The sequence below is a fragment of the Mercurialis annua genome, linkage group LG6 (assembly GCF_937616625.2).
Source record: "Mercurialis annua linkage group LG6, ddMerAnnu1.2, whole genome shotgun sequence".
In the NCBI taxonomy this organism is placed as follows: domain Eukaryota; kingdom Viridiplantae; phylum Streptophyta; class Magnoliopsida; order Malpighiales; family Euphorbiaceae; genus Mercurialis; species Mercurialis annua.
In genome coordinates this window covers 8,946,807-8,970,552 of record NC_065575.1, presented here as the reverse complement: position 1 = coordinate 8,970,552, position 23,746 = coordinate 8,946,807, and the positions used below count along the sequence as shown (strand labels likewise).

The 23,746-nt window shown below is 35.4% G+C and overlaps 1 protein-coding gene and 2 long non-coding RNA genes across 3 annotated transcripts; 2 read left to right on the top strand and 1 right to left on the bottom strand.

Moving 5' to 3' along the window:
- Positions 1-142: 142 nt before the first annotated feature.
- On the bottom strand, positions 143-1,168 carry LOC126687527 (uncharacterized). Its single transcript, XM_050382088.1, has 2 exons — positions 893-1,168; positions 143-844 (listed from the first exon to the last, which is right to left on the bottom strand). Exons 1-2 carry the CDS (start codon positions 1,166-1,168, stop codon positions 143-145), a joined length of 978 nt encoding a protein of 325 aa, XP_050238045.1.
- An 11,836-nt stretch (positions 1,169-13,004) lies between these two features.
- LOC126686030 (uncharacterized) lies at positions 13,005-15,458 on the top strand. Its single transcript, XR_007643775.2, has 3 exons — positions 13,005-13,101; positions 14,355-14,429; positions 14,876-15,458. It is a non-coding gene; the product is annotated as an uncharacterized LOC126686030 (long non-coding RNA).
- Positions 15,459-21,353: 5,895 nt separating this feature from the next.
- On the top strand, positions 21,354-23,314 carry LOC126686032 (uncharacterized). The gene is made up of 3 exons (XR_007643776.2): positions 21,354-21,450; positions 22,704-22,778; positions 23,208-23,314. It is a non-coding gene; the product is annotated as an uncharacterized LOC126686032 (long non-coding RNA).
- Positions 23,315-23,746: the final 432 nt, after the last annotated feature.

Sequence of the window (23,746 nt, the reverse complement as noted above, 5' to 3'; positions counted from 1 at the left end):
ATTTCTGAACTTGGACGAAACAACATGCTGAGAATTATCCATATGCTTCTTAATTCAAACAAAGAAAAATTCATCATAAGAAATTATAGAATAACACAACAATACATAAGTAAATAATAAAAACATTACAATACATGATGGATTAGTTTTCATTATTATTATTCTCAAGAAAATCAGAAACATCTAAATGTGTCATGTCTATAAAGTCATTATGCATCAGACTGTGGTCAAAATCATCATCAGAAACAAAATTTGTTTCTATATACTTTCTTTTTTCCTTGAGGGAAGCTTGGTAAAACTCAACAAGATGTTTGGGCGTACGACAGGTACGCGACCAATGTCCAGCCATGCCACATCGATAACATTTACTATCGACATTTTTCACTTGATGTTTGTATTGTCCACTGTTTCTGTTTTCTTGTTTCTCCTCCTTCTTATACCACTTCTGGTGGTGATTCTTATGCTTAAAGGAGTTATTACAACCGACATGGTTGTAATTATTTCCACCTCGACCATAACCATGACCACGACCACGACCACGACCACGAGGAGATCTATATGCGCTCGCATTTACTTCAAGAAATGGAGCAGAACCAGTGGGTCGTGCCGCATGATTTTTCATTAACAGCTCGTTATTCCGCTCAGCCACTAGAAGGCAAGAAATCAGCTCTGAATATTTCTTAAAGCCTTTCTCACACTGCTGCTGGAGTACCACATTAGATGCATGAAAAGTGGAGAATATTTTTTCTAATAAATCTTCATCAGTAATTGTTTCTTCACACAATTTTAGCTTTGAGTTTATTTGGAATATTGCATAATTGTATTCACTAACACTTTTAAAATCCTGCAATCTTAAATGCATCTAGTCATAACGAGCTTTTGGAAGATTTACAGTCTTCTGATGGTCGAAGCGTTCTTTTAAACTATTCCAGAGAACAAGTGGATTATCTTCACTGAGATATTCATTTTTTAATCCTTCATCAAGATGATGGCGAAGGAAGATCACTGCTTTTGCACGATCTTGAGTAGAGGCATTATTCCTCTCTTTAATAGTGTCCTCATGACCAGAGGTTTGCAGATGTATTTTTGCATCTAGTATCCATGACATATAATTTTTTCCAGATACATCATCAAGTGCTGTAAATTCAAATTTTGTAAGGTTTGACATGATTAAACTATCACGTGAAAAATAAATATAATTAGAACTAATATTTATTTATGCGATAAAAGCATAGAAATAATAATCATTTATTTTCAAGATTAAGCACATAAATACAACCATCATATTTTTGGCTTATAAATATGCATAATCAACAATTATTGTAGCAACTAATAAAGGTAGAACAATAAATACAAAAATACCTAAATATAAATAAATTCTTCCCACGGAAGATTAAATATACCAATGAGTAATAAACTAAGTAACATAATAATAAAAATCCAAAATAGCTTCATTTTTGAATTTTTGAAGATTAAGAGATGAAAAATTGTGTAGTGAAAATAAATAGTAAAGTGAGTATATATAGAGAGAAATATAGCCGTTTTATTATCGTTATATAGCCGTTTGTTACCGTTATGTAGCCGTTAGATTATTTTATATTTTATTAAAATTATTTAGATGAAGACAACAATGAATTAAATTAATTATGGTATAAAAATATTTATATTTGTATTAATAGTGTCAACTAAATAAAATCGTTTATAGCAGGGGGATTACCACTCAAGCATCAACGATTAAAATTAAATTACCAAAGAGTTATTTATAGGAGGCTTAGCCTTCCATATAAAAATTAATAACATAAACATAAACATTTAATATTAAGTAAATTAAATTTATAGGAGGCTTAGCCTTCCATATAAAAATTAATAACATAAATATAAACATATTAATTTAATATTAAGTAAATGAAATTTGTAGGAGGTATCACCTTCCATTACTTAAATAATTAGATAAGCATTAAGTTTAGAGATTTACCTTTGAGATACTTTATCGAATCTTTTTGGATAAGGGAATCGTAAACTAATAGAACGATCGTGCTGATAACGTGTTATAAATTTAACGATAATAATTAGTAACTAATGAATACTTAGAATAACACAATAATAGAGCAAATATTTGAGAGGATTTTACTACTTTTGTAAGTATATTTCACTTGTGAATTTTACATGGAATGGAACCTATTTATAGGAAATTTCACCCACCATATATTTACATGCATGTCAAATATGGAGGGTTGAAATAGTTTCACCTAATTAGATAGCTAACTTTGAATTTGTCATCCATAATATTTCACACACTATTCATAACATTTGAAACTTTATTACCTTGTAATAGTTTTTGGATTTTATGATATACCGCTTTTTTTTCTAGGTACCGCCCCTTTAATTACCTTTTTACTCTTTTAACCAAAACATAAAAACTTGTTCTCTCAACCTTATTCGAATTCTGAAACTGTAATAACGGATAACGCTTTCAATTCGTCGGAAAACGGGTACCAAGAATCCAAAACGAGTATCATAGCGTTTTCCGAGGTAATTTTGTTTATCATTTTTTCGTTAATTTTTTAATTTTTTTTGAAAAAAAATTGGACCAACGGGATCCGGAGGCATTGGTCCAGTAGGGGGACAGTTCCTGGAAACGTCCCTCCAATGGGGAGACGCTTTCCGGAAACATCTCCCCACTGGCGGCGACAGTGACCGAAAACGTCGCTGCCCATAATTTTTTTTAATTAATTATTTCATATTTATTGTTTAATTACTTATTAATATTAATACAAATGTTAATATTAGTTATTTACATGAGAGATCGGACTATAGCATTACCAACTGTGACATATTATATTGAGCGGACATAATTGGTACATAAAGAGAAGTTTATTTCATGCTGGACGCACAAATTACTACATTTTGTAAACACCACTACATGTAGAGTGGAGAGTGCACATGCTCGGATAAAGTAGGGGCTCAACTCATGCACCGGTGTACTTGATACAGTTTGGACGAAGGTGGACAAGATTATAGAGTCACAGATGACTGATATTCGGTAAATTATTGTTATCATTAATAATACTAATAATAAAAATAATATTGTTATTATCATTAATATAAATGTTATGTACATTGGCAGGTACACACTTAAACAGTCAAGACGGAATATAGACGTCCAACGTCAAAGTTTATTATTCAACTACGTGTCGTGCAAAGTGTCTCATTACTGTCTGAATTTAATCTGGGAGGAAATGCTACTGCGTATGAAAGATTTGAGTACCGATGTTCATGATCGGTGTGGTTGTGTGCTAAGAACAACACATCATATTCCGTGTGCATGTGAGCTGGAGAGAAATGATAGATTCAGGTACCACGCAACATATTTTGTATACTAATCATAAATATTAATGTTGTTATTAAAATTTAATATAATTGTGATGTATTATTGTAAGGTACCCCGATCAGTCTGAAAGTTCCACTCATTTTGGAAAACACTTGTTATTAGTTATGGGTGGACATATCCAAACAGGCCGATTCTTCTGTTGAGTCAAATGATCACTAATATTTTCAAGGGATTGTTGGGGAGGTGATGACTCAGGATCGCTGTGGTGCGCAATATATCTCTTATGATCCGCGATCGACTGCATATAACTGAGCTAACGCAAAATCATGCCAGGCATGTATGGCTCTAAGATGTCCTTATACTGTATCCAACTCATGTATGCAGTCTTTTGAACGGTGATAGCAGGATCGACACCACAAGGCAGCCACAACACATGTTCAAAATACAGTAAGTAACAGAAAATTAGTAGAACACCAACTAAGTAATTAAATTAATCAAATTAAATTTACGTACCTCGTGTGCAGTTAGCTGGTCTACACGGACATGTAATGCTTGAAGCCGGCTACCGCGTTCTCTGCAACAGATATGCTCCAACTGCAAGCTTGAGGAGTTTCGGAACCGATAATCAACCGCTCTCGCTGGGGTCGGAAGCATGGGAAGTACTCATATATCCATGCCTGAAGCAGTGGCAGGCATTCAGAAAAACCATGACAACCTCACCTAGAAGCCACTCCTAGCTGACGATATAGGTAGGCTAATGTAGTCGAGCCCCACGAGTAAGAAGGCGCATATGTCAATCCATCCCTCACCTCCCAAAGACATGCTGGTCTAATCCGGTGGCCACTTCTATTGTCACGACCCGAAATTTTGAGCGGAGACTGGCGCTAGGAAATGGGAATGGTTGTTCCAAAACCCGTAGCAAGCCTTTCAAAACATATACAAAACCATACATAAATTTTTTGCAAATATTATCTTTTCAAAACGTACGTATACAAAAATGGTTTCATTGTAAACCATGCACAGTTTGACGTATACATGTCTGTTCAAAACCCAAAACATACATATAGGAACTTGGGCCTTTCTGTGCAATATCATACAATCTAGCACAGCCCGTTCCATCACAAAAACAAAAAAGTAAAGCGGAAGCCAAACAAAGCAAACAGTGTAAAACGAAAGTCAAAACCGTTTTACATATCAGAGCGCACACAAAACATATGAGCACTGCTTGACAAACGTACACAAACTAGGACCTGACTATACTGCAGCACTACTGATCTCGTACATACTTCAGACTTCTAAAACAAGAATAGAAGTCTGGCTTGCCAAATTAGACAAGTGCACTAAACACTGTTGGGGGGGTCAGTCGAAACTGAGTGAGTTATACGTTACATACCCTACTATCAAAATAGCATCGCAGTTTAAAATCATTTTCAGCAAACAAATCATTTCGTATACATATACTTTCAAACAATTCAAATAGGCAATTCGAGCAAGTCTTAATCTTAAACTTATACCGCTCTAGGTAATTGCCTAGTCTTAAGAGAGGTATTGGTTTTCCAAATCCATCACAAATTCTGGGATAATAGATCCTCCCAGTCAAACACAAATTCTGGGATAATGGTTCCTCCCAGTCCAAAACACAAATTATGGGATAATAGATCCTCCCAGTCAAACACAAATTATGGGATAACAATTCCTCACAGTCAAACACAAATTCTCGAGATACTTCCATCGAGTTGCTCGAGCATACGAAGAGCTCCCATGGTCAGTTAGTTGGGTTCGTTCTATTTTTGTTGTCTATACTTGACTCGACTCTGTGATCACATCTATAATTCAAAACACATGCACATTCACAATATGGATATACAAAGCGATATAAACAATACAATACAAGCCAGTACAACTAATCCAATTCAAACAATCCAATCCAAATCAATACAAAACAATATGTATACCAAACAACCAATCCAAGCTAATACAAAACATCCAAACAATTCAATCCCAAAACAATCCGAACAATTTAATCCGAACAAACCAATCCAAAGCAATTTCATTCAAACATTTATGTGATGCATTTGAATAATATTCATATAGTATATAACATACATTTAATAGGATAATGCGAGTAAGTAAAATATACTCACACCTTGTTTATCCAATCTTTACTCATAATAGCGTAAGCTCCCTGAGCTTCTTGTCCGCTAATAGGTCGACTTGTCGTACCTATCACAAATATCCAATAGATATCGAGTTAAGAATCTAACTCGATAAGAATATAGACTCGAGGACAACCAAACACACAACTTATCACATCATCGCGTCTAACCCCGACACGTTCTATTTTCGTGTTGATATGTGATTTATACATATTTTATGTTGATTAGGTTTATTATTTTTAACCCTAAGTTCATAATGTTATTTTACTTATAATCAAATAATTTTACTTATGTTTGTATTATGTTTTGTCGAATATTCGCCCTCGTAATCGCTTACGATTGCTAGCTGTAAAATAGTCTGACCTCTAAACGAAACCGACATTCTTAAAGTTCAGAATGTTCTCTTTGACTTTCGTTTAGGTCTCAGACTCAGCTTAGCACCCGCAGGTATCGAAAACTAGCCCATAAGTTACTAGTTTGGGCTGTCCATAAACTGTAGGGCAGTTTACACCATACATGCTTTGCTTCATATGAACACTTTAGAGTCCAAACTCGCAGAAACTCAAACCTAGACTTATTTCGATAACACGCTTAAGTCTCCTTACCAATAAACGGAACTTAATCGGAACTGTATAGCTCGAGATATTACCCTCGCAATGCCCCTGTTCTGCAGAGCACAAATTCCAGCAACATACATTAAACATCATAATCAAACTTAATCAATTTAAACTCATCACAATCAGCTCTAGCGTCATCTAAACCATGTTAAATTCATATCTAGACACCATGATCATACTCCTATGGCCGAACCTCACTCAATCATCTCATACCAAATATCTTCATTAAAACAATCATAAACCTATAGCTAACATCATTTTCAACCTTAAGCTCATGAACCATGCCAATCCAAAAGCCAAACAATTCATCCAAATCAAACTCATAATTTCATAAATTCACTTACCATTGATGACCCTCATAGCCGAACATCCTTAGCCTTCTAATCATCATCAATTTCCTTCACACAAGCTTAAGATCACATAAATATATCATCATCATAAAAATCTCCAAATCACTTCAAAAACCGAACTGAATACCAGTAAACCCTAACTAGAAACACTCCACTTTACCTTGAATTGAATCTCTAATCTAGTATAGGGTCCTTTCCTCGTTCCATGGCCGCAGGAATCGCTTAATTCCGTTGAGAATCGAAGAAGTTATGAGTATTGGAAGTTTGGGTATGAAATTTCCATAGAGAAGGAAGATACGAGATTTTTGCTTCTCTTCTCTTCTTTCTTATGCTATATTAATGATAGAAGATAGACAACAGGCTGAAATGGCCTCTCGCTTATGCCTTATCTTCTCATTTAATAAGTTAACAATCCAATTTAACTTACTTGCCATTCCGACGTACTTAATTATCAAAATGACTTCGGAAAATCTTTTTCCAACAAGTCCTTACTTATTCCTAATAATAATAATTTCTCTTTTAAATCATTATTATTCCTTGACATATCAATAATTAGATCTTGTCACCAAAAATTATAAACGTATTAGTTCGTCCAAAAGTCTCTGAAAAGTCCCAGACTTTACTTATATCTTAACAGATCATGATCGTGCGTCAATAGTTCCATCCCCCAGACAAATCTGATTGAGCACCTAGACCGTAGCCTCAGATCTCTTCCTTTGAAAATTTAAGCAGTCGCTTAGATTTTAGGATGTTTTCTTCACCATACAATTTATCGCAATAGATAACAATTACAATTCCGTATAAATCATAAATTTAATTTTCTATAAAACCGACAACGGTGATCAAATAGTCCAATTACTGCCCAATAGGTAAGCGTGTTTCATCGAATCAACACCAGATCGTATTTTATTGTTCTTTTCAAAACTATAATACTTATAACCGATATTTAAAATAATTCATGATAATAATAACTTATATTAAAATAATAATATTTTTATTATTTTAATATTTGCAAGTAAAAATGTAAATTCACAAACTGTCGTCCGCTAAAAATTCGATGTGTCATTATTCCGTTGGCTCCCCAGTTTATTTCACTCGGTATGTTCCACCCGGTAGTTTGACTTTCCATCATATCTATATTTCGAAAGTCTTGTTATATCGAAATCACGGGGAAGAATCTTAAATTTAGAATTGACCTCTAAACTTACACAAACAATTATGATATCATATCGCACACACATAACCCGACAATAAACATCGACTTTTTTACTTGTCCAAGGTCAAATACCTATTTCTTAACTTATCATAAATCGCGTTTTATTGGTCAATCTATTTATCTTAACCTATATGCACATCCCTCTCATTCTCAACTTTTCGAGAATTACGGACCAACTCCCTTTTTGGGCCCGATTCTTGAAACTTATTAAAATCTTAAAGATTATTCTTAATTATATTTTTAACATTCCTTTTAAAATAATTATTTTTCTTTTAACTCATAACTAATTTTCTTAGTTAAAATTACAAAGTAACCAAATTACTCTTTTACCCTTTTACGTAAAATCCCAATTAATTACCGATATAATTAATAATTTTTTAATTATTAAATTTGGGTCTCAGTAGATATTCGGAGTCCCATTTCTTAAATTCCCTATTAACTATTTTATTTTTATTTAGGTTGATTCGATCATTAGACTAATTAAATTCTATTTTTTTAACATATGCAGCATCCGTCTACAAATTTTAAACCTTTACCCATAATTTTACTTAATTAACTAAGTCCACTTAATTACTTAACTTATTTTATCAAATTAACTTATTAATTTAATTTTTTTATTTTAATTACTTACTAAATTTACTAATTAATTAAATATTAACTTTACTTATTAATCTAATCTTTTAAGCTTGGGCTACTAAAATCCTGAACCCAAAGTCAAACTCTGTCAAACCTTTTATTTGACTTATCAAACCTTTTATTTGACTTAACTAAGCCCAAAACAAATTAGCCCAGATTTGTAATAAACTCATTTCTTTTATGGGTTTTTTTTCATAAATCTCCCAAAAATGTTATAGTGTTGTATTTTTTCCTGAACATTTTGATTCTGGTAAAAATCTCTAAGAAAAAAAGAAAAAAATTCAAAAATCTCCCATAACCCAAAATAAAAGAAAATGAGACAATATTGTCCTTATTATTTGTCAATATCTTATTGGTCTATATTTAAGTTAATAAAATGTTGACACGTGACAAATATGGATTTGGTTAGACATACTAAGCAACCACAACCGACCACCGGTCGATTCTGGTCCGACCGTTCGGTCAACGCCGGCTGACGGCGGCGGTCAACGGCAGTCAACCCCCGGTCAAAGGCGACACCCGGTCAATGGCGGTCAACTATAGTTGTGAGATTTTAAAAGAATTAATAAAACACAATTTTGCTCTTGGTGGGATACGAACCCATGATCTCTTACTCTTTTTCCATGTGCCTAACCACCAAGGCAAGACATGCTTGTTGTGTTTATTTACTCTTTAATATATATACATGTACTCTTTAATAATATATAAAAAATTATATAAACTAAATATAAATCTACTAAAATGGTTGATTATAAATAATATATTAAAACACTAATAAGATATTACGCTTGTCAAAATTTAAATTAATTTATTCTAATTAAATATGTATATTAAATATTAATTTAAAGTAAACTAAGTTAAAATAGATTTATAAATTAATGTATTAAAAACGCAATCAACTTAATATCAACTCGACATAAACTCAAAACAGATTATATAAGTTAATTGAGTTGATATTAAGTTAATTTTCAAAATTATAATAATTTATTAAAAAAATTACTTTGAATTGACATGTAATTTACATTGAGTTTACATTGAGTCGACATTAGGTTGACATTGAGTCAACGTTCAGTTATTAAGTTTGCATTTAGTTGATATTAATTTACATTTCAAAATTAAAATAATTTACTAAAAAATTACTTCGGATTGACATTAGGTTTCATTGAGTTGACATTGAGTCGACATTAGGTTTATATAGAGTTGACATAGAGTCAACATTAGGTTTACATTAAGTTGACGTTGAGTTATTAAGTTTACATTGAGTTGATATTAATTTACATTTAAAAATTAAAATAATTTACTAAACAATTACTTCAGATTGACATTAGGTTTACATTGAGTTGACAGTGAGCCGACGTTGAGTAGATATTGAATTTACATTGAGCTGATATTAAGTTAATTTTTAAAAATTATACTTACTAAAATATTTACTTCGAATTGACATTTATTTACATTAAGTTTATATTGACTTGACATTAGGTTTAGTTTGAATTGATATTGGGTCGTCATTGAGTTGATATTGAGTTGACAATAAATTTACACAAATCACTAAAAAACTTAAATAATTTACTTTCAATCTACTATAGTTTATTTTTGAAAGTATAAATTATAGAAAAATAATTTTATTATAATAATAAAAAATAATATTTTTTAATTTATAATTATTTATCAAAACATTTACTTTGAGTTAACATTCAGTGAACATTAAATTGATATTGAATTTGAGTTCACATTAAGTTTAGTATGAGTTTATATTGAGTTAACACTGAGTTAATATTAAATTTATATTCAGTTCACTTATTTTAAATTTATTTTCGGTTTATTCTATTTTAATAAAACCTTAAATAATTTACTTTCAAATTACTATTAGTTTATTTGTCATATTATAAATTATTTTTAATAGTGTAAATAATGAAGCTGACATTAAGTTATCATTGAATTAACATTAAGTCGTCATTGACTTTATATTGAGTTTTCGCACACCACAGAGGTCCTACTGCCACATATCCGACCACGCCCACCAAACCATTATATTTTTCAATTTTATAAAGTGTGATATTTTTACTAGTCTTACTCATGTATTAAGAAATGGTGTAAAATATAAATATATGTATATTTTATTTTTTTATTGTATAAATATTTAATAAAAAAATTTAATTAGACTAATTTAATATTAAACTTATAATTAATTTAATTTAAGTTGCTATTTAATTTGCATTATAAATTAATCTCATTCTAATAAGTTGACTTAAATTTATAATAAGATATATATATATATATATATATATATATATATATATATATATATATATATATATATATTATAGAGTAAATATTTACAATAATCAGCCTTTGCCTTAATAGCAAAGTACAATCTCTCTCTTATAAGAAGTTAAGGGTTCAAGTCCCCTCAACCACAAAATGATGTTTTATTTAATTTTTAATTATCTAACCAATATTGGTCCACCATTAAAAATGGTTCGAATACAAACCACTGTTGGTCCGACCAGTATTGGTCCAACTGACGGTAGTACGGCAGTTGACCGGCGGTGGTCCGGCTAACAATGGTCTGACCAGTGGTGGTTCGATTAGAAGTGGCCCGATTTATGTAAAATGGGGAGAAATTATTAGGTGTAATGGAAACACAATAGGTAAAATTAAACCTGTTCATGGGCCGGACTTAGGCGGGCTCGCGTCGGACTTAGGCGGGCTTGACTTTTTTAAAGGCAAGCCCAAGCCCGCCCAAACCCGGTTCGGGCTTTAAATATGCTACCCAAATCCGGCCCTAATACACTATTTTTACGGGTTCGGGCCGGGCTTGGGCGGGCTTACGTTGATTTTGTACGATATCCCGAGCCCGTCCATAAAAAAGCGGGCTTTTTGCGGGCTCGGTCCCGAGCCGCGCTTGGGACCAAATATTGGTGTCTAATCCCGGGCCTGGGCGGGCGGGCCGGATACCCAAGCACATGAACAGGTCTAGGTAAAATACACCATAGGGATAAAATAGTAATCAGAGCTATTAAAAGATAGAGATGAAAAGAATCTTTTAAATTGAGGGATTTTTGCAAAAAAAAAAAAAAAAAAGTTGGGTGATTTATACAATGTTTTGAGTTTTTGGGCGATTTGGTGTAATTTTTTCTTCTTTTAATTAGCCGACAGACACTCTAGACTTATTTTATATTTTAGCCCATAACCAAAATAACTCTAATAAAAAATATATCTATAAATTATTAAAGAGTTTTGTCTTACCCAAATAACCAATTTTTCCAAATTTTTTATTTTTATACCGTTTCCACTTTTATATCTCTAAACTACAGGACACGGAAGAAATCCTTTCTTTTATACGGTACTATATATACTCCTCTCTCAAACAAAACCTCATAATTTTAATTATATTTTCTCTTTCATATTTCTCTCTCCTCTCTCTCTCAATTCATCTTTCACACAATTTTTTCTTCTTTTCTATTATCAGCTTTTGACCTCCACTCCAATAGATCGATATCTTCATATCTATTCTTCGCACTACGTTTTCGCCGCTCCATCTTTATCTCGCCGTCGAAGTAATTTTTTCCGCTCGTTGGCATTGTCGTCGTTTTCTATTTTGATTTCATCAGATCTAAAGTTCATCGTTTCTCTTTTTCTTCTTCTTCGTTTCAGATCTGCAGATTTGTTTTATTACTTTTTTATATAACTGTAATATCCCGTATTTTTTAAATTATTTTTTAACTTTATTATAAATTTTTGAATTATTTTATTTTTAAATTTTAATTTTAAATTTTTCATTTCCGTCAAATCTTAAGTAATTTATTATATTTATGGGTTAATTCCTAAAAAAATCACGAACTTTACACGAAGTTTCATTTTAATCATGACCTTTAAAAGTTGCCATTTAAAGGCACGAACTTTCATTTTGTTTCAAATCTATCATTTCAGTGTATTTTTGTTGACTAAATTCTTCAATAAACCATTAATGAAAGACCCAAATTATAAATCGACATTAAATCTTATTATCTTTTAGTTAGAGTATATAGGATTAGGAATTTTTGGTTCGATAAAATACACCGGATTTTATTTTGGCGATAGATTTGAAACAAAATGAAAGTTCGTGCCTTTAAATGACAACTTTAAAAGTTCATGATTAAAATGAAACTTCGTGTAAAGTTCGTGATTTTTTTAGGAATTAACCCTTATTATTATTATTATTATTATATTTTACTTAATTTTATTTGAGTCGTTCGTAGTTCGTTCGGGCTCGATTTGTATTATTATTTTTTAAAAAAAAGGAAAAAAAAGAAAAAGGAAAAGAAAAGGAGAATATGTATAAATGGTTGGACAATCCATGCATTTCCATGCATTCCCTCATTTCATTCATTAAATTAACGTAATATGGCCCATTGGTTTTGATAATATAAAAGCCCACACTTTTATGTTATATGAATAAGCTATATTCATATTGTATGAAAAATTTGCTGCATATGAATCCTTCCTTCAGCCTTCTGTATAAACATAACGTGATGTTACACGTTTCTCTTTTCTAACCTAATTTCCCATCGTTCTAAACAAACCCTAGCCGTCTTTCCCTTCCAATTTCGCTGAGAGATCGCTAGCCGTAATCCCTTCCGAAGTTGACTGAAAATTTCGGTAAGTTCTTTTTCATAGTTTCAGTTTTTGGTTTTGAACGGCATTCCGTATTTTTGATCGTTCTATCTCGTTTCTAGATCGAAATTGATTCCGTTTGATCCCGGAGATTCTAGACTCGTATATCTACGTTTCCCTATCTCGGTTTTGCAAAACGGTACGTAATCAATCCCGTTTCAATCGCCGCAAGTTCATCGTTTTGAGTTTTTTATTCATTGTTCTTGATGTTCATGTTACTGCCGATGGTCCCTTTTCTTTTTGACGATGATTTTGCTTGTTTAGGGTGTTTAATCTCTTGGGTTGTTAGTAGTTTAAGCTTTCTTTGAGTATCGATCCATCGTTTTGATAATTGTTCCATCGATTCCAGTCAATAGCTCGTTATATATCAATCATGTTTTCATGCTACTGTGTTGTGGTTTATGAATTTGTTTGATGTTGATTTGTGTTGATAGCTTAAGATCTTGGTAAGTTCTTATTAGGTTATTAATGAATTGGGTTCTTAGGTTATAAAAAAATTGTTTCTGCAACTTGATAAGAGTATGTGTATGGCGGGTTTTCTTTTGTTTTAAAAGGGAGAAGATGGTGAAAAGGCTTATTTGATCATTCAATTGTTTTGCCTAAATCAAATGAATTCCTTAAGTTAATTTCTTTTGGTTTCGATAATAACTTGATTTAAATTAGAAAATTTATATACGTAATTGTTATAACTTAAATTAATATAATTACTGGGGTAATTATAGGTAATTTTTATTGAAATGTCTATACTGGCTAAATTGCAATTTAGCCCTAAAAGTTTCTAAAGCTATTCTTTTTAGCAAAGTTATAATTCTTGGACTTCTAATTTGATTTTCTAATTAATAAATTAAGAGTGGGAAATTAATTTGATTTTATAATTGACTAAAGTACCATTTAGTCCTTAGTTGGCTAAAGTACAGTTTAGTCCCTATTTGGCTAAAGTACAGTTTAGTCCCTAAACTTTCATAGACTTAAAATATTTAAGTTTTGATTGTAACTTGGGTTACTTGAATTATAAGATATTAAATTCTATTTTAATATAGATAATTATTTATCAAGTATCTAAATTTTAAACTCGGGTTTATAAATTTAATAAAGTTTTGGTTTGGGTTATACTGTGGTCGCCCAACAAGTGGGAAGAAACTTGGTAGTTTGTAATAACTCGGCTGACTCACTAATATGGATTTTATCACGGATTTATTTAAATTATTTTATGTACCATTTTTAATATGTTTATTTGATTTGTACCTTATAACTTGGGTTATATTTTGAATGCATTTAATTTAAGTGTTTATTAAATGTGACTTGGTTTTGTGTTGTGCTGGTCCTATGTGGTGTCTAGTACTCTTTAGAGTTAGGGTCTGATTTTAATTATAATTTTAATATTTTATTTAGACCCGTCGACTGTTCGTACTTCAGAGGCGAACCAGAGTTAGATTGCTTGTCAGGATCACGTGGATTTAGCAAGCAGTGAGTTTATATCTCTATTTACCTCTTTATTAAGCAAATGTATTATTTTGTATATGTATATGTATAAACAGCTTTTGAACTGTTTTTCGGCATTGTGGATTTGATTTGGAACGTGCTACTCGATGGGCATCATCGGGACTGCGTGCGCACCGGTAATGATTATGGTATTGAGGTAGGTTTGAGATACGTCTCACCTTAGTGAGGGCACCGGTGGAAGATACGTCTCCTGGGCTCACTATTTATTAAGTGATAGTCGGGGATCGGTTATTGAGATACGTCTCACCGACACGACAATGGATTTAGAATTGTGGTTTAGGGTTTCATTGATAATCCATAATGAAAATGTTTTATTAAACGTTTTTAAAGGTTTTTAACTTAATAAATGTAAATGGTTATATAAACTCTACTCAGTAAATCTGACCCCGTTGTTTTCCCAAATTTTCCAGGTTTATGATTTGAGCTTTGGTCGATCTCCGTTTCTTCATTCTCGGGGGTTTTTATTTTATTTTCAGAATAAAAGAGTCGAACTGTTTTAAACTCTTAGACCGCAGTAGTAGTATCAGTTATTCATGTCTTAGTCTTTATTTCATATTTTAGACTATTGTTTGTTGGATTGGTCCAACTATTATTTTATCAGCTTTGGCATGATTACAGTGTTTATGGAATTATATATATATTACCATGCTGATAGACATTATTTTCAGATAAGTATACTTTGAATATATGTTGCTTATTGTACTGCTAGACTAGGCTGAAGTCTCGGTTGCCCCCGAGCATGTGGTTTTCTGCAGGTACATTGTTTTAAATGATATAAGTTGGTTATCCGCAAGGCTAGCTACGGGTTTTGGTACAACCATACCCATACCCTAGCGCCGGTCACGATTCATGAAAATGGGTCGTGACAAACTTGGTATCAGAGCTTTGGTTTCAAACCAAGGCCTTTTAAATGTTAAGTGTTTATTGTTTGGCATGTTAAGTGGTTAATTTACCCTAGGAACTACTGCGGAATTAGGATTCGAGTCTTGTCTTTGAAACGTCATCTTTTATTTTCAAAACTTTCTGCCTACACCTATAGGAATGTCGTGAGTCAATTATGTCTGTTAATTGTTGTATTGCTTGATATATTGTTATTTTCACTTGGGTGAATAATTTTTTTTTTATCGTTGTTGATTTCTCGGGAAATCTTAATTGGTGCTTGTTCTATTTCATGCTTGGGTATGAAATTTGCTGTGTTAATTAAAAATTTTCTTGTTTCATTCTTAGGAATGAATACTCGTACTCGTGCTGCGGCTCAGCGAAATGCTGATGTTGATGATGCAATCTCTATGGAGGTGGATCAGAATGAACCAGAGGTTCATGCTGGTAGAGGACTAGCAGGCAGAGGCCCAGCTGGTCGGGGTCGAGCTGGTCGAGGTCGTGGTGGCCGAGGCCAAGCTGGCAGAGGTAGAGGCAGAGGCGTAGGACGCGGTGCTGCCGGGGGTGCTCAAGCACCAGGTGCGGCACAACCTGAGTTGGACGATTTCGACTTCAACACGTTTTTGGGTGGAGTCGCTGCGTTACAACTCAACCAGGTTCAACTGCAAGCGGGACAGGTCGCTTTGCAGGATCAGTATGCGGTTTTGGGTCAGATTGCTCAGCAACAGCAACCACAGGCTGGTGGTGCAGTAGTTGGTGGTATTGGAACCACTGACAGGGATCTGGTATTGGCTTACATGAGGTTGAAGCCAACAGAGTTTGACGGTTCTGGAGACGCGCTGGATTTTCTCGAGGAGGTCGAGCAGAATGCTCGGCGACTACAGGCTACGGAGCGTCAGACCGTCGTTCTAGTAGAGATGTCAATGAAGGGTTCAGCTGGGGACTGGTTTCGTAGCTCTATTCATGCTGACATGGCTACCATATCTTGGGCTCAGTTTGTGGCAAGATTCAGAGCTTTCTTCTTGCCATTTTCAGTGACAGAGGGTCACAGAGACAGGTTGCTTTCACTCATTATGGATGATAGGTCAGTATCTGAGTACACGACAGAGTTCGTGAGGTTGGGTCGGTTCGCGCCGGACTTGCAGACAGATCAGGAAAGGGTGAACAACAGATACGTAAAAGGTTTAGGGCGCGATTTTGTGAGTTTGCTGACCGAGACACGCAGAGATTTTACAGACGTAGTAGACAGTGCTCGGCGTATGGAGAGCTCGTTGTTGCAGTTTGGGGATATTTCTGGTCCTTCTCAGACCAAGAAGTCTTCTGCCCCTGGACAGCAGAGTGGTGGTGGTAGCTACCAATCGGCACCTTCTCAGTACAAGAACAAGAAGAGGGGTGTCAAGAAGAGTTATCAGCCGTACACCTACAGTTCAAGCAACAGCTGTAGCAGCCGCAGTTTTGGGCGTGGTAACAGCGGAGGTGCTAGTTTTCCTTTCTGCCAGAACTGCAGACGTCGACATCCAGGCGAGTGTCGTTTAGCACCAGGGGGTTGTTTTACTTGTGGCCAGCCGGGTCACTTCGCCAGAGAGTGTCAGGCATCTGGGCAGCAGATGTCGGCAGCTAGCGTTGCTCAGCCATCCTATCAGAGTCAGAGACCAGCGTTCTCTGCACCAGCAGGGTTTTCTCAACCTGCTGCTTCTTTTGGTGGCCAGCGGGGCCGAGGTTCTGGAGGGCGTGGTTTTGGAGGCCGTGGCAACGGTGGTAGAGGTTCTAGCAGCTATGGTACCGGGCAGAGCTCTCAGCAGCAGAGTCAGAGTCAGGCCAGAGTTTTCGCCTTGACTCCTCAGGATGCTCATGCATCTAACGCAGTGGTGCAAGGTACTCTTCATATTTCTTTCGTAGATGCTCTTGTTTTATTTGATGCGGGTGCAACCCATTCTTTTGTGTCTACGTGTTTTGCTGCTAAGTTGAGTGCAACACCAACAAATCTGTGTGAACCTTTATCTGTTTCTACTCCCTTGTCTGACTGTGTGGTGGTGGACGTTGTGTATCCATCGTGTTCCATGGTTATCCATGGAAGAGACTTACGTGCTGATTTAGTTGTTTTGGATGTACTTTCTTTTGACGTGATTTTGGGGATGGATTGGCTGGCACGCCATTATGCTTCGATCGACTGTCGAGGGAAGTCGGTTGAGTTTTGGATTCCAGGCGATCTACCCTTTTCTTTTCAAGGAAAGAAGGCAGAGACACCGAAGAATCTGATTTCTGCGATCAAGGCAAAGAGGATGATGAGTAAGGGTTGTCAAGCTTTCTTAGCTGTGTTTTGAGACATGGATGCCGAGGTGGGCAGTATGAACACTGTCCCTATAGTGAATGAGTTCACTGATGTTTTTCCAGAGGAGTTTCCTGGATTACCACCTGATCGGGATATCGAGTTCTGCATTGACGTTGTTCCTGGAACTGGTCCTATTTCGATACCGCCGTATCGGATGGCTCCTGCTGAGCTGAAGGAGTTAAAGGAGCAGTTACAAGAACTGTTGGACAGTGGCTTCATCAGATCGAGTACTTCTCCGTGGGGTGCTCCAGTTCTGTTTGTCAAGAAGAAAGATGGTTCCTTTCGGCTTTGTATCGACTACAGGCAGTTGAATAAGGCTACCATCAAGAACATATACCCTCTTCCTCGCATCGACGACTTGTTTGATCAGTTGCAAGGTGCGAAGTGCTTTTCCAAGATTGACTTGAGATTCGGGTATCATCAACTTCGGATTCGGGATGTCGATGTGCCTAAGACTTCTTTCAGAACGCGTTATGGGCATTTCGAGTTTCTGGTCATGTCGTTTGGGTTGACTAACGCACCAGCAGCGTTTATGGACATGATGAATCGGGTTTTCAAGCCGTTTTTGGATCAGTTTGTTATCGTCTTCATTGATGACATCCTGATTTATTCTCGGAGTGAGGAGGAGCATGCTTATCACTTGGGGACTATATTACAGACCTTGCGAGAGCATTAGTTGTATGCTAAGTTCTCAAAGTGCGAGTTTTGGCTGGAACAAGTTACCTTCTTAGGGCACGTGGTGTCGAAGGATGGGATCAAGGTTGATCCGAAGAAGATTGAGGCGGTCATGGATTGGCAGAGGCCGAGGTCAGTTACCGAGATCATGAGTTTTCTTGGGTTAGCTGGCTACTACCGTCGGTTCGTGCAGGATTTCTCTCGAATATCTGCACCTTTGACTAAGCTGACACAGAAGGGTGTTAAGTTTGAGTGGACCGACAAGTGTGAGGCAAGTTTCGAGAAGCTGAAGGAGATTCTGACTACAGCTCCTGTTTTGGCGTTGCCTTCTGGCATAGAGGGTTTTACTGTGTACTGCGATGCTTCTCGGATTGGCTTAGGTTGCGTGTTGATGCAACATGGACAGGTGATCGCCTATGCTTCTCGTCAGCTGAAGAAGCATGAGGTGAATTACCCTACACATGACTTGGAGTTAGCTGCTGTGGTTTTTGCTCTGAAGATCTGGAGGCACTACTTGTACGGTGCGACTTGCGAGATCTTCACTGATCACAAGAGTCTGAAGTACATTTTTGATCAGCGTGAGTTGAATCTGAGACAGAGGAGGTGGCTAGAGTTGCTGAAAGACTACGACTGTACTATTCAGTACCATCCTAGTAAGGCTAATGTGGTAGCCGATGCGTTGAGTCGCAAGTCTTCGGGCAGTTTGGCCCATATTTCTGAGGTTGGACGTAGACCCATGGTTAGAGAGTGGAATGGTTTGATAGCTTCGGGCTACGGTTTTCAGGTTTCCCTGAACGGGAGTTTGTTGGCACATCTGCAAGTGCAGCCGGTTTTGATTGATAGGATTAAAGCTTTACAAGCTGAGGATCCACAATTGAAACGGATTATGGACGAGATCCATCTGGATGGGAATTCCGAGTTTGTTTTTGTTGACGGAATTCTCAAGTTTGGTTCGAGACTGTGCGTTCCGGATTCAGATGGTTTGAGAGACCAGATTCTGGAGGAAGCGCATAGATCAGCTTACAGTGTTCATCCGGGATCTACCAAGATGTATCATGACCTCAAGGGTACGTATTGGTGGAGCAGAATGAAGAAGGATGTTGCAGAGTACGTTTCCAAGTGTCTGACTTGCCAGCAGGTGAAGCTGGAACATCAGAGACCTTTTGGCTATCTACAGCCACTACCTATTCCAGAGTGGAAGTGGGAGCGGATTGCCATGGACTTTGTTGTTGGTTTACCACGTACTCGACAGGGGTACGATTCCATCTGGGTGATAGTTGACCGCATGACTAAGTCAGCTCATTTCCTTCCGATCAAGGTTTCGTATCCTGCTTCGAAGTTGGCTCAGTTGTACATCGACAGGATTGTCAGTTTGCATGGTGTACCGGTTTCGATTATTTCTGACAGAGGTTCTGTTTTCACTTCGAGGTTCTGGAAAGTGTTACAGGAGTCCTTGGGTTCTCGATTGGACTTCAGTACAGCTTTTCATCCTCAGACTGACGGTCAGTCTGAGAGGACTATTCAGACATTGGAGGATATGCTCAGGATGTGCATTCTTGATTTTCAGGGTACCTGGGATACTCATTTGCCATTGATTGAGTTTTCCTACAACAACAGCTACCATGCGAGCATTGAGATGGCACCTTATGAGGCTTTGTACGGACGCAAGTGTCGATCTCCTATCTGCTGGGAAGAGGTCGGCGAGAGGAAGTTGTCTGGTGCTGAGATTATTAAGATTACCTCAGAGAAGGTACCGTTGATCAAACGGAGGTTGGAGACTGCTTTTAGTCGGCATAAGAGTTATGCTGATCCGAAGAGAAAAGACATCGAGTTTCAGGTGGGAGACTTTGTGTTTCTTCGGGTTTCGCTTATGAAAGGCGTGGTTCGTTTTGGTGTCAAGGGAAAGTTGGCACCGAGGTACGTTGGTCCTTATGATATTTCAGAGAGAATTGGAGCTGTGGCTTATCGTCTGGTTCTACCGCCAGGCATGTCGTTAGTGCATCCTGTTTTTCATGTTTCTATGCTGAGGAAGTGCATCACAGATCCTTCCCATGTGATTGTGCCCCAGAGCGTTGAGATTGACCAGGAGCTGTCCTATGAGGAACAGCCAGTCAAAATTGTCGATACGCAAGTGCGTAGGTTACGGAATAAGGAGATTCTGATGGTCAAAGTTCTGTGGCGGAATCATTCTGTCGAGGAGTGCACTTGGGAGACGGAGTCCGATATGAGGAAACGTTATCCTTTCCTCTTTCCTTGAGGTACGTGTATCTTTGATTATGCGGTATCGTTGTTGGATTTTGTGTGCCTTACGTGTTGTTGTGCTTTGAGTTTTTTATTTCTAAATTCGAGGACGAATTTTTAATAAGTTGGGGAGAATGTAATATCCCGTATTTTTTAAATTATTTTTTAACTTTATTATAAATTTTTGAATTATTTTATTTTTAAATTTTAATTTTAAATTTTTCATTTCCGTCAAATCTTAAGTAATTTATTATTATTATTATTATTATTATATTTTACTTAATTTTATTTGAGTCGTTCGTAGTTCGTTCGGGCTCGATTTGTATTATTATTTTTTTTTAAAAAGGAAAAAAAAGAAAAAGGAAAAGAAAAGGAGAATATGTATAAATCGTTGGACAATCCATGCATTTCCATGCATTCCCTCATTTCATTCATTAAATTAACGTAATATGGCCCATTGGTTTTGATAATATAAAAGCCCACACTTTTATGTTATATGAATAAGCTATATTCATATTGTATGAAAAATTTGCTGCATATGAATCCTTCCTTCAGCCTTCTGTATAAACATAACGTGATGTTACACGTTTCTCTTTTCTAACCTAATTTCCCATCGTTCTAAACAAACCCTAGCCGTCTTTCCCTTCCAATTTCGCTGAGAGATCGCTAGCCGTAATCCCTTCCGAAGTTGACTGAAAATTTCGGTAAGTTCTTTTTCATAGTTTCAGTTTTTGGTTTTGAACGGCATTCCGTATTTTTGATCGTTCTATCTCGTTTCTAGATCGAAATTGATTCCGTTTGATCCCGGAGATTCTAGACTCGTATATCTACGTTTCCCTATCTCGGTTTTGCAAAACGGTACGTAATCAATCCCGTTTCAATCGCCGCAAGTTCATCGTTTTGAGTTTTTTATTCATTGTTCTTGATGTTCATGTTACTGCCGATGGTCCCTTTTCTTTTTGACGATGATTTTGCTTGTTTAGGGTGTTTAATCTCTTGGGTTGTTAGTAGTTTAAGCTTTCTTTGAGTATCGATCCATCGTTTTGATAATTGTTCCATCGATTCCAGTCAATAGCTCGTTATATATCAATCATGTTTTCATGCTACTGTGTTGTGGTTTATGAATTTGTTTGATGTTGATTTGTGTTGATAGCTTAAGATCTTGGTAAGTTCTTATTAGGTTATTAATGAATTGGGTTCTTAGGTTATAAAAAAATTGTTTCTGCAACTTGATAAGAGTATGTGTATGGCGGGTTTTCTTTTGTTTTAAAAGGGAGAAGATGGTGAAAAGGCTTATTTGATCATTCAATTGTTTTGCCTAAATCAAATGAATTCCTTAAGTTAATTTCTTTTGGTTTCGATAATAACTTGATTTAAATTAGAAAATTTATATACGTAATTGTTATAACTTAAATTAATATAATTACTGGGGTAATTATAGGTAATTTTTATTGAAATGTCTATATTGGCTAAATTGCAATTTAGCCCTAAAAGTTTCTAAAGCTATTCTTTTTAGCAAAGTTATAATTCTTGGACTTCTAATTTGATTTTCTAATTAATAAATTAAGAGTGGGAAATTAATTTGATTTTATAATTGACTAAAGTACCATTTAGTCCTTAGTTGGCTAAAGTACAGTTTAGTCCCTATTTGGCTAAAGTACAGTTTAGTCCCTAAACTTTCATAGACTTAAAATATTTAAGTTTTGATTGTAACTTGGGTTACTTGAATTATAAGATATTAAATTCTATTTTAATATAGATAATTATTTATCAAGTATCTAAATTATAAACTCGGGTTTATAAATTTAATAAAGTTTTGGTTTGGGTTATACTGTGGTCGCCCAACAAGTGGGAAGAAGCTTGGTAGTTTGTAATAACTCGGCTGACTCACTAATATGGATTTTATCACGGATTTATTTAAATTATTTTATGTACCATTTTTAATATGTTTATTTGATTTGTACCTTATAACTTGGGTTATATTTTGAATGCATTTAATTTAAGTGTTTATTAAATGTGACTTGGTTTTGTGTTGTGCTGGTCCTATGTGGTGTCTAGTACTCATTAGAGTTAGGGTCTGATTTTAATTATAATTTTAATATTTTATTTAGACCCGTCGACTGTTCGTACTTCAGAGGCGAACCAGAGTTAGATTGCTTGTCAGGATCACGTGGATTTAGCAAGCAGTGAGTTTATATCTCTATTTACCTCTTTATTAAGCAAATGTATTATTTTGTATATGTATATGTATAAACAGCTTTTGAACTGTTTTTCGGCATTGTGGATTTGATTTGGAACGTGCTACTCGATGGGCATCATCGGGACTGCGTGCGCACCGGTAATGATTATGAGATACGTCTCACCTTAGTGAGGGCACCGGTGGAAGATACGTCTCCTGGGCTCACTATTTATTAAGTGATAGTCGGGGATCGGTTATTGAGATACGTCTCACCGACACGACAATGGATTTAGAATTGTGGTTTAGGGTTTCATTGATAATCCATAATGAAAATGTTTTATTAAACGTTTTTAAAGGTTTTTAACTTAATAAATGTAAATGGTTATATAAACTCTACTCAGTAAATCTGACCCCGTTGTTTTCCCAAATTTTCCAGGTTTATGATTTGAGCTTTGGTCGATCTCCGTTTCTTCATTCTCGGGGGTTTTTATTTTATTTTCAGAATAAAAGAGTCGAACTGTTTTAAACTCTTAGACCGCAGTAGTAGTATCAGTTATTCATGTCTTAGTCTTTATTTCATATTTTATACTATTGTTTGTTGGATTGGTCCAACTATTATTTTATCAGCTTTGGCATGATTACAGTGTTTATGGAATTATATATATATTACCATGCTGATAGACATTATTTTCAGATAAGTATACTTTGAATATATGTTGCTTATTGTACTGCTAGACTAGGCTGAAGTCTCGGTTGCCCCCGAGCATGTGGTTTTCTGCAGGTACATTGTTTTAAATGATATAAGTTGGTTATCCGCAAGGCTAGCTACGGGTTTTGGTACAACCATACCCATACCCTAGCGCCGGTCACGATTCATGAAAATGGATCGTGACAATAACAGTAATTTTTCATCTTTAAACACGTATACAGATTATCTTTTCATGCTATATAAAATTTAGGGTTTATATTTGCAGT